The 11,908-nt window shown below is 43.2% G+C and overlaps 2 protein-coding genes across 3 annotated transcripts in view; both read right to left on the minus strand.

Moving 5' to 3' along the window:
• The window catches only part of LOC110973564 (PDF receptor-like), a 76,526-nt gene extending 72,472 nt beyond the window's left edge, over window positions 1-4,054 (minus strand). The window contains exon 1 of one of the 2 annotated variants that reach the window (XM_022224464.2): window positions 3,571-4,054. The gene's annotated coding sequence lies outside the window, so the exon portion shown is untranslated. The remainder of the gene's footprint in view (window positions 1-3,570) is intronic. The other variant, XM_022224463.2, reaches the window with a different exon arrangement.
• A 6,325-nt stretch (window positions 4,055-10,379) lies between these two features.
• Window positions 10,380-11,360, minus strand: LOC110973440 (adenosine receptor A2a-like). The gene has a single exon (XM_022224284.2). It carries the CDS (start codon window positions 11,358-11,360, stop codon window positions 10,380-10,382), a length of 981 nt encoding a protein of 326 aa, XP_022079976.2.
• Between the last annotated feature and the right edge of the window lie 548 nt (window positions 11,361-11,908).

Consider the following 11,908-nt stretch of genomic DNA (forward strand, 5'->3'; position numbering starts at 1 on the left):
ACAAACAAAATGGAGCCCAAATGTAAGTATATATGCAAAATAAATGGTCGCTCGGTTGTCAAATTAGAAGACCCGTGTGAGGGCGATGACATTTTTCGATATTATGTTCATTATTTTATGTATTGTGCGCCGCACAATATTTTTCTTCGAATGTACTTGACAATCAGCTACTAGGGTTTCAGGTTAGGCTCTAGCTAAAAATTCTAAAAACCACTTAAGGACAAAAGGAAACAGATGTGTGGGAACAGTTCCTACCCAGTATCTCTCTTTCATCGGCTGTATGCCGTATGTTCTCTGGCAAAAGACAGACGGTCGTGAGCAAAGTGACTTAATATGTTATTGCGCCGGGGAATCGGTTGCTAGGCAACGCTTGAATCGGCAACAAAAATGAACAGCCTACCACATCCGGTGAAGACACTTCAGTTTCAGAAATGATCATTATTCGTGAATCGAGGAACGGCTGGCGGTAATAACACCACTGCGCTGTCCAAGGTTGTGGCCCCTGATTGCTATCCGCGCGGTGTCAACAGCACGATTGGAGGCCGTCCTATTAAAACCGATGGGGTGCCTCCTCTCTGCTTTTTGGAGCTGCAGGTTTAATGTGCGTCCGCGTGTGCATTTTTCCCACAGTCCCGAGTAAAGAAGTATTCAAGGGCGATCGCCCGCACGTTTCAGTCACTAATAACGAAGTACACCTCTTAAATGCACGCACTAAATCTTCCCACCTAATCAAAGCCTAACTAAACGGGTGCACGTCAAGGGGAATATCATCACATTCACTTGAATTACGCGTAGCAACTGTTAGTTTTATTCTCATGGTGATCACTAAAACAGCAAAAAGGAACATCGTCATTCATGCTAATATTAACACATATTTCCACAGTTTCAAGACCATGAAGTTAATGTTAAATGAGACTTCTAATTGCGGCGTGCATGGGTCATTACGGTTCTCCGCCAACCTTGTTTGTTAATTTCGTTAATCTGTTATCCACGTTGCTCGCTGGACTGTCTTGTGACCTTTCTTGAAGCAACGGCAATTTGGCATTCTAACTGCGTACCTGAATATTGGGGTGGAACCGCTAACCAAACGCACGGCTTAGACATGCGCGTCATCAGTCGAAAAGAAAAACAACTTACACAAGTCACAAGCAATATTCATCACACAATAACAAGTTGGGTGACGACCTGTTTTTTCCTGACCTCAACGTTTTGTTTCTTAAACTGGCTACCTTTTACATGACTTAAATTGCCGAAGATACCTCTTGTGAGTGGTAAATCAGCCCAATAAAATTCATGCTTGCGAAAAAAAAATTAAGGGGAATGAACTTATGACGGTGAATTTTCGTAGGTGACCCAACGTACCCCTTTCACTTCAGAAATAGGCGACATGCTCCTTTAACGTACTCTCTTCTTCCTTTGAAGTGCGCCATGATTATTGAGACAGCCGAAAAAATCGATGCGGAATCTTGGCAAGGGGACACCAATTGCGAAGAACAATAAACCACCAGGTGGCCAGAAGGTCTTATTGTTGGAAGGTTTTTATTCACAAAGCCACCCTGACTATTAACCTTGCACACGCTTGTGAATATGACACCGTCGAGTTTGGACGGATTTTCTAAGCATATCAATGACAGATTTTACCCGCCCTCTCCTCTAGACCACTCTTGACAAATTGACGCGCGCCACGCTCGAATTGCAGCCATTTTCTGTAAAATATGCAACAGCATGCACAAGAGAAAGTGTTAAGCAGCTGGGCCCTCGCTTGGTGCAGATTCGCGACGAATTGGGGACCTCTGGGGTTATAAATGACCGAAACCAGTCGTTGCCGAATGTGACAAAGGTCGGTCTTTTTAGGGGATAATGATAACGCAGTTCATTACAAAGACTTTGTGGGAATTTTTTTATCACCTCTCACCGCATGCGAAAGTCACGCCGGCAATGACCAGGAAAGCAGAGTATTGCGTTACACGAAGTGGTTTCCGTATCGTGCCCCTATTCCCCAATCGAGAATACCCACGGTACAATATCCAAGTAGTAGGTCTGATAGCTTTTGCTAGACAAGTTGATATTAAAGTAATTGGTTTTACCGAATGAAAATATTATTTCCCAACTGGGCAAATTCTCCAAGGAGTGTCAAAAACCCACGCATCTGAAGATAATCTTTCTGTGCATTTCAGTGGAGAGAGGACATCAGCGTATTAGTTACTCGAAGTTGATTTGTTGCTTGAAGCGCACGGTGACATGTACTACGCTGTACTGTTCAAAGACCTCTCCTCTGAGGAGTTGGAATGAACGACCAAAAGGTTGAATTGACTTCGGATCAAATCTGGAACACTGAGTTCTTTAAATACACCTGAACACAATCTGAATTTTCCATACTAAAGACACTGTTGCGATACCTCGTGATTCCGGGCAAGCTTTTGCTTTATTATTGTTACATAAGAAACGCATTGCACTAATACACTGTTTTCAATGGATAAAAACGGCACAAAGAAACCAGTCCATTCCTGAGATGGTGGTCGCTATGAAAAAGCTTGCCCCAAATGTTTATGTGCAATCGGATAACACAGTGTACCAGATTTTATTCAAAGTTAACTCTAAAAAGGCTCATTGGCTGAAATTTCTGCCGCGGTTAGTGATAGATTTTGCTCAACGTGGTACACTGCTGCCTACTAATTGACGAAGCTATGGTCTTTTAATTAAGTGTGCATTGAATATTGCAATATCAAAAGCATCTATTTTTATTCCAAAAATTAATTTTTCAATGATAGCGCACTGTAGTTTGTTAACAAGAAGTCGCCATAGACCATACCTGGCAACTTTTTCTCATAGAGTTTCATAACCCATGCCGTAGAAGGCAAAATTGCCCTTCTATAACATTGCAAAGACTCACACACCTGAACAGAAACTCTCCGAATCCCATTCGAGAAAGACTGATGCGAAGCTTAAAATAGTTCTCTATTTTACAATTCACTTTGACAAAACAGGGCACTCAGAAATCAGCAGTCTCGACAGATAAACCAGTACGTGTTTTTTTAAACACCTTTGTTCTAAACCTTTCCGGCCTCAAAGGCAACGGAGATGTCCCGTAACTTTAGTAAATGACACAGGTGAAAATATTCAGGGGACACCTTCATAGGAGATGGCACCCCTCTAAATCCCGGATGGTCCTTTCAACTGTCAACAAAATGTTAAATAATTATTACTGCCTTACCATTCTATACAAAAATTAAAGATTTTTAGGAGCCACAGCGCAGGTACGCCGAGATTGGAACCCACGTTTCCAAGGATTATGACAGGGGTCAATTGTCTTTCAAAAACATGGCTGTGCCGTTCCAATAGAATTGAAAATATTTCAGGGATACAGCGCACGCTTCCTAGGATTATGAGAGGCTGACACATGGCTGTGCCGTGGTAAGACAGATTTCTGAGGGTCCCAGAACAGAACGATTTACTGTAAAGACACATTCAGTCGATTCTAAAGTCAGGAGTCTTTGTATATGTAGGCCTTGTGTAGACACAAAATTGTATTGCACCACAAATGAAGAACAAAAAAATGCGTTTACTTACGTTTATTCCAGCAATACCACCACCAACCACGCCCTCAGCCAACAAAATTTACCAAGCAGTAGGTACACTCGGTCCAACCACCGCCAGCGTTTGGGGAGTCTTCCAGGCCGTCCCTACCGCGTGTTGGAACTCATTGGAAGCACTGATAGCGCTGTGCAAAATGCCCGTGCAATCCAACCATACAGCAAGTACCCAATCGAATCTCTCACAGTTGAAGGACCCCTTCTATGTGTTTATGCGATGAATACGCCAATGTTACCGTGCACTGATTCACGAATACTCATGCACGTGGTGGATGGCGCACTGGACACTTAAAGGCTGCGGTGCATCTTCTGGAACGTGTCCCTCTGGGATTTGTAAAGACGCAGAAGCGCCCTCTGTCGACAAACTGGCCGCATTCAACATCATGCCCACGGTAGCCATTTTGTGTCCATTTTGGACAGACCTACGACTTCAAAACTCTGTTAGCTAACCACAAAGAATTTTGAGGTCCAGTATAACATGTCCGTAGGCTTACTCTTTAGTCTTTTTTTAGGAATCTTTGTCTTGTTTCGTATAATGCAGCAAACGAGGGGAGGGTCGGATTTCAAGTTCGCTGTTGAGCATCCAGTCTGTTGTGGCAACACCGACCTCAGTCACAGTCCTCCAAATTAGCTACACCAAAAAGGGGACACCAGTCACAGGATTTACAACGACAAAAATTCTTTAATCCACTGAAAGTCTGCTTACAGCTTTCCGCACTGCGGTCCAAACCACAACTACACCGATACAACTCTCATCCAAAAATATGTATAACAATGTTAAACAATTTCCACCCGGGAACTTTGCCAAACACTTCCCCGGGCCCCGCCAAAACCGCAGGCATCCCGAAATAGAGACTAATTTCCGGGGCGCACAAAATGTTATACAATTACAAAAGCAGGTCATCAGGGCGCTCCACTGAAGACCAGCCCTCCGCCAGCGGCTGAGGCTATTCTAGTTGCAACAAAAGCCGTATTAACGGTCCGTTACAATATGGTCTGTCGCCCTTTCATCCCGTGCGCAGGCCCAAATTGAACTTTGGGTGAGGCCCCATCTACTACTGGCATAGAAAGAACGAGAAAACAATACAAAAGCCACTTCAACCATCAAGCTCACAAAGCCACTGAAATCAGGCAGAGCCACCCCGTTTACCCCAAGCTTTTAATACTTTTAACAATCCGTGACTGTTCATCACTCGTTTAGTTCGTAAAGAGAGAGAAGTCAATATTGAGAGAGGTGCCCCAACATTTAAGACAAACGGTGGCCTCTTCAGTTTAAGATGACAATCTGCATAACCACGGTTTCATTTGTCCAAGTGGTTGCAAGATAGCCAAAAAAACAAACTGATTGAAGCAGAATTAGGCCTATGAAACTGAAACTTAAAGAGGTTTGCGGTAGCACCGGGTAAGGATGTTTCTTTTGGGGCATAGTTCTCAAAAGAACCCAGGGTACGTTTCAGGGTCATGCATACTAGAAAAGAGATATGCTTGCATGGTGATACCAGAAACATTTATAACTAAACTGCTACCTTCACACTGGTCTTGGTCTGGGTCTTGGTCTGGTTTTGTTTTCTTTTCTTGATTAATTTTTACGAAAGGTTTGAAGTTTTGTCACGTTTGATTGACCTCTACTATCCATATGAAGAGTATTACTGAATCTGTATGAAATGTAAACTATGGGAATTACATGTACCTGAAAAAGACTGCACTTTGGTTGGCGTTGCTTTCTGAAAACAACCACACGAATTCGTTTACTCCCGGCGGCTGAGAAACTGCCTAAGACGGAGCGAAGGCAACCGTGCCGTTAATCGCAGAACATCCGATGACCTCAAAGATGGAATCACTTGGCGGGAGCCAGCTACCAGTTGACTTCCAAAGGTTCGTGCCCTCTTTACTCCACGCTTAAAGAATGAACTCAGTGAACTCAGTGCTGCAGTTGAAGTTGACCAGAACTAGAAAAACGAAAAGAAAAAAACCTATAAATTTTATTACTTCATCAAAATACTTCCCAATCAACAGCCACAACTAGTTTTACTCGTCGTCGCCCCCATCTGCAGGGCCCCGTCAACAGAGTGTTAAATAACACAGTACTGGCAAGATTGTTGTTATTGAACTGGCTCAGTCTTTCTCATCCGACAAAACCTAAGCGCACGTGCTAATGGATGAACTCGTCTAAAATGTGCTGTAAAGACACTTCCGCTGAGGCCATATTGCGGGGGAAGCTATTTTCTCTTAGTGTTGAGAGTTTTAATTTTGTATTATTCTTAAGGCTACGAGTTGTGATAATTAAAATCAACGGTTGAGTGACCCAAACTCTTGAGGGGTAAAAAAATGCTTTTGAGGCTCAATCACTGAGCCTTGGCAAAACTTTCCCACAATTACGTTCACATGCAAGTAACCTGTACCTCTGGTTTTAAGGCACATGTTGCATATGTGATCAGTTACGACAAAATAAGAGTAAAGTCTCATCCCGCTCTTTCCAATTTTGAGGGTTCAAACTCATATTTGTAATACTGGAAAGAGTAAACTGTCTCCTTTTAATTCCATATAATTTACAGGATCTTAATTACTCAGCTGATTTCAAAAATACTTATACCTCAATTTCATTCAGCTCATTTTGTGGTGGCAGGTAACATATAGATACCACGTGGCTGTAATTCTAACAAACTGTTCACGAAAGCGTACACTTTGAACAGGGCAAAAAGTGAAAAAAGTAAAAACTCTAGTGTTAACGTCAACACTTCTTGGTGTTATCCGATGCCCACACCTTAGAGTGTTACTTTAATACCGCTGGTGTTACTAATCAAACAGCATTTTAGGGTGTTGAAAGTAACACCAAATAACACCAATTTTTTAACACTAGTGAAAATTGTTGGTATAGTCCTCTGATAACACCTGAGGTGCTGAAGTTAACACCCCGGCTTTTGCTGTGTGTGTTTATCTTTTAAACACAGTTTTGCTATCACTTTGTAAACATGCTTGGATGCTTAACGTTTAGTGTTCAAGTCCTCAACATCAGTGTTCAGTGGTTAAATACAATCCATTAAATACCCGAATACGCTTAGCATTTAAATATGTTCACAAACTGATACCCAAAAAAGTTGTTTTCTGGCTATTCTGATTCCAATAATTTAAAACCAAAGGTTGTCGAATGTGTCTTTCCCTGTTGTTGTGCACTCACACGAATGGATCAGGGTCCTACAAGCTCTCACTTAACTCTTTTTAGCTTCTTTAAATCTCTACAAACTCTTTTCTTTCTTGAACAGAAAGTGAATGCCATTCAAGTACAGTCCTGTCGTCTGATTACGAACATTGACCCTTCCCCTCAGAGTTCAGTTTGTAGGGGTTTTTATTTCCAGTACCTGTCACCGAGTATTGGGTGAGGTTTTGTACATGCATATCCTGGAAATCGCCTTGCTACACCTCAAACAATATATGCTACTTTGCATATATATATTTGCTCCGTGGGCGTCGCTGGGGTCAAAAGAATTAGCGGGCTGATGTGAGCATAACTTTGAAAACGCGAGTTTTAAAGGTTTTTTTTTCTGTCCAGAACGAGTTTAAGATTGCACAAAGAATCCACTTAGGGAAAAGACTTTCCCTTGTGTAAATTACGGTCATCTGCTACAGTTGCTTTCATAATGCTCATTCCAAGTCGTGACGTGCAAAGAATGTATTGGCGACATACGTAATAGCCGCAAGTGCGACGTTTGCAGCTTTTAATAAGTGAAGTTGAAATTTTCAAACGTGGTACACATGAGTGCATGAAGAACTCGTTTTTGTCTATCATGCCTATCATTTCAATCACTACTAAATCATCAGTTTACACTGTCATTGCCCAACCTCTCAACCACGATCTTGCCATCATCCTCTGAAACTTGTAGTCGATGGTTCTAAACATAACATCTCGATCAGGCTTCCAAAGAATCGATCCCCGATTGTATATTGCGGTAGCACAAAAATTTGTTTTTGAAAAACAAGGAAGACTAACCTGCATCTTCCGGAGCAGAATTTGTTACGTTTCTCGGTGCAACGGAGAGAAAAACCAGAAAGATCTATAAAGTCCACCCCTTCTTCAAGCAGCTGGCAAGCCGGGGGCCGGTTCTGCGAGTGCGCAGAGTCCCGGATAACGGCCAGAAGAGCAAACCAGAGTACGGGTTAAAGTAGCCAGCAAGCTGAACAGCATGGGTGTAGGAAAGTCCCTCACTGACGACTGACCGCGCAATAGTTGGTAGGGCGCCCTCAGTAGTTTGCTCATTCTCGCACCGTACATTCCGTTCTAAAATCAGGTTTACCAAGCACATTTCCAATCAGAATACCTCCAAATTTGCCCTTACCGTGCGTTACTGACAATTGTGAGTACAGCCATATGTTCTTTAGTGTTTATAGTATAAGATCATTTAGTGATTCTTGTGTTAGTATGTAAAATAGAGGAGTTTAGAGTACAAACCTTAGCCTTAATCGGGGACAATTGTTGCAACGTTACATGTACAATTATGTTGTCGTCTAGTGGGTACATGTACGTGCATTCCAGTCAATTTATTAGTATTTATTTCTGTTTATTCCCCAGTCACCACGGTTTCCTGTTCCATATATTTCCAAGACTTCATCACTGGTTTCAGCTCCACCACTCCGTTCACAAATCACAGTTTCCCCAAGATTGCTACGGCATCCTGGCCGAAAGTGCGTTGATGTTCTCCTAAGCTCGCTCTAGTCACTGGAATCGTTTTGCCGTGCGATTTGGTTTTCTACGGAAGCGTGTATAGGACATGACAGAAAAAAATTCTGCCGTCTATTTCGCCTTGGCGGAATACGATTTCGCCGGGGCAAAATAATAATCCGCCCGGGCGAAATCTTATTGCGCCAAGGCGAAATAGAACGCAGAATCTTTTTCAGTCATGTCCTATATACGCTTCCGTAGTTTTGTATACTTGGCCACGCTTTTATGTCCTATAGGTGACAACTACGGAGCGCATCGTGGCCACCAATTTTACGATATACAATGCCAAAAAGTTTTTAAAATTAAAACAGGGTAAAACTGCTACACTGAGATAAATTGCAGACCGCTGCACTTACATTCACATTCATTCAGTTTACATTCATTTAAAGTGCTAAAGTACATTTAAATATAAGTCATTTGGCTGTTGAAAAATTCAAACCTGAAATTCCACATGCTTCGGTTCTGCACTACAAAAAGGACGGACTGACCAAATGGTCCACCCTTGTCAGAAGGGTGGGGATCACGCCCCCAATGCCTTGACTTTAGGCAGCACAAATAAGACTTCTATCTGTTGCAAATCAAATTCAGAGCTAACCAGAGCCATTCTTGCTCCTCTTCGCGCAAACGAAATGTCTGAGAACTAGGACCCACAAAACTGTTGATGTATTCGCCTTGGCGAGATATTAATTGGCTACGGTGAAAGTGTATATAACGCACTGCTGCAAGATGGTATTATTCGTTTTTAGGGGGTTGTGGTCCTTCTGGACTTCCGTACTTCTGTATTCTTCATATAATAGCCTATTTTTAACGACGCTCTCAGAAAGTCTTTTAAAAATTTCCATCATGATATCATGATACCGACGGCTGCCATTGTCCGAAGTGCAACTCGACACAACATGAGTAAAGAATGAATCGTGGGAAAGCAGTCCACAAATAAGGCACTGTGCACAGAGAGGCCAAAATATTTCTCTGATGTTTCCGGGTTCAATGAAATCCCGACAATAGTTGGACCTTGGACATTGTCATCAATATAGATGGGAAAGTAGGAGATACAGCTAAGGTGAAACGAGTGCGGGAACCGTGCCATATTGATTTCACAGGGTAACACCTAAGGTTTGAAATGGTGGAAAATTTTATGGAAACTTTATGGGCGATTCCATGGAAATTTTTAAAGGAATTTTACAGGGTCTAGAATGTTTCACATTTTGGTATAATATTTAAAATAGTAAAACGTCTGGCCCAATGGTTTAAAAATTACAACAATTCATGTACAAAAAAGAGCTTTTACATGTTTGATGACTTCCTTGAACTTTCGAAGGACTTAGATGCTAGTTTGTCATTACTACTCTGATTACAAGCCTTTAAGGGAAGGTCTGCATACAAACAATTGTATCTCTGGCATATACTGCGCAGTTCCTTCTTCAATACACTGCAGTGCGCAGGCGCGAGCAAAGGGCATTTAGTCGTGAACACATAGCATTTGAGGTATCCTTCCCGTTCTAAGATTAACACAAATCACTGCAAGGGTATAATTGATAAGACTTTGATGTTACGACCTCAACTTCTGCACAATTATTACACACTATGTAATACAGATAATGGTTTGCGGAGCTGTGTAAGTGCCCTCCGACTTGTTGAGATCATGACATTGTTACAAACTGACAACACAGATCCTCCCCAGTAAAATCGGAGTAGTAGTGACATTTGTGTCCATAGTTTATCATTTAGGCGGGTTGAAAGCCCAAGGTAGCCAGCAAAGCAGGGGAGTATACGAGCTGCGTAACACTGTTTTCATTTTTAAGAAAACGTGACACTTTATCAGTTCGAAAGATGGAACATTTGACTTTGTTGGTAACATGATGGCACAGTGACTAGTACCGATTGATTTAACTGCTCTTACACAAATCAATAGAAGGCTCTCTTTAATATGATTCAGAGAAAGGAGTGCTGTGAATTGCAGAGAAGATAGTGCACAGTAACTAACGAAGGTTTAACCGGTTATTGAGCGGCACAGCGTCTTCAGTCTGGTTTTGTCTCACTTTGCTTATGTTCACGTTCAATTTGACGCATCACTGACTGCTTGACCGTCGACACTGGTGTCGACAAGCCGCGGCAATACTGTTCAAACGCTGTCTGAGGTCTTTATTTCTGAAAGTGTAGATGAAAACATTTAACCAACTGTTTGTCATGAGAAGGGTGTCCGTGAAGATCTTGACCTCGTGAGACACAGGGAGATCGACGGCGCCGACGACAATGTAAGGGATCCAGCTCAAGCAGACGGCCCCAGTGATGAGGAAGACGGTGGTGGCTGACTTGACGCGGAGACGCAGCCCGTTGTCACGCCGGCCTGCTCCTGGCAACTGGTGGGTCTCGCTGGCGATGCGCCGCGCCTGCCGGCGCGCAATGACCAGGATGTGCGTGTAGAGTCCCAGCATGGTCAGCAGCGAGGTAAAGAGTACGATCACCACGGTCAGCTGGTGCAGCCCGCCCTGCTCCCAGAGGCACAGGTGCGGTGGCGTGCGGGACACAACGCGGTAGACCAAGAACCCGTACGCGCCCGCGCCTCCGACGAAGCTCAGTACCCAGGTGACGCCGATGACCGCCTTGGCCCGCCCGACAGTGACGATTCTGAAGTATCGCAGCGAGTACACGATAGCGATGTAGCGGTCCACGTTCATCATGACAAGGGAGAACACACTCAAGGATACAAAGGTCCGGTATCCGATCCCAAACAGCTTGCACATACCGTCCCCGAGGACCCAGGCGCCAGCGATGTTCTCGGTGAGTTGGGGCAGTGCCCAGAACAGCCCGTTCCCTAGATCGGAGACGGTCAGTGAAGCCATGAACAGCTTGGTCGTCAGCCGAATGCTGGTGACTTGATGGAGGACCACCAGACTTATTGGGTTGAAGGCCAGGATTAACACTACCGTCAGGGTCATCAGGACGCAGCCAACTATTCTTAACGCGGTGTGTTGGGGGATGGTGTCCCAGATATCTCCTTCTGGAGTCGAGGTAAAAATGGCCGTGCTGTTTATTGCCAAGTGTAGCATTCTTGCCCTAGCCATCCACGTCTTGACGGCAAATGTGCATTTATTCATATTAGCCAGGAGCTTCTGGAAACCAGCACTTACGCTAAGTTATCAGTTGAATAGTTAATCAGCAATATCATGGTAACAAAGGCACATTACACTGGTCATATCTTACCAAGAACCACATAATCAATCCAACGCTCAAAAAGGGATTCACGAATAAATCTATTTGTACAGAATATGCCTGAAAAACCTCAAGTTGAAGAAAATTCTTTGCAGCGTTGTGGGCATTCATACCTTCCTCATTCACGTTCTGCGTGTATTGTCTGATAGACTTGAAATGATTGCCCTTATCACAATTGTCTCCCCCGCTATCGTAGCCGTATCTCAGCTGACAATGGACAGGGATTTCGGCAATTTCTAATTTGTTACAGGCCGGTACATGTTACTTCTGATTACGGTTGTAAAAATGAATACTCTGTAGATAACAAATGAAGAAATCGTAAAATCCTCTGACTTTTCGGCTGTTAATAATTTTCCCACGTCTCCAATCTGAAAAAGGCCCTTCT

The sequence above is a fragment of the Acanthaster planci genome, linkage group LG17, assembly GCF_054643075.1.
Source record: "Acanthaster planci isolate LZ-2023a linkage group LG17, COTS_SCS, whole genome shotgun sequence".
Classification (NCBI taxonomy): Eukaryota; Metazoa; Echinodermata; class Asteroidea; order Valvatida; family Acanthasteridae; genus Acanthaster; species Acanthaster planci.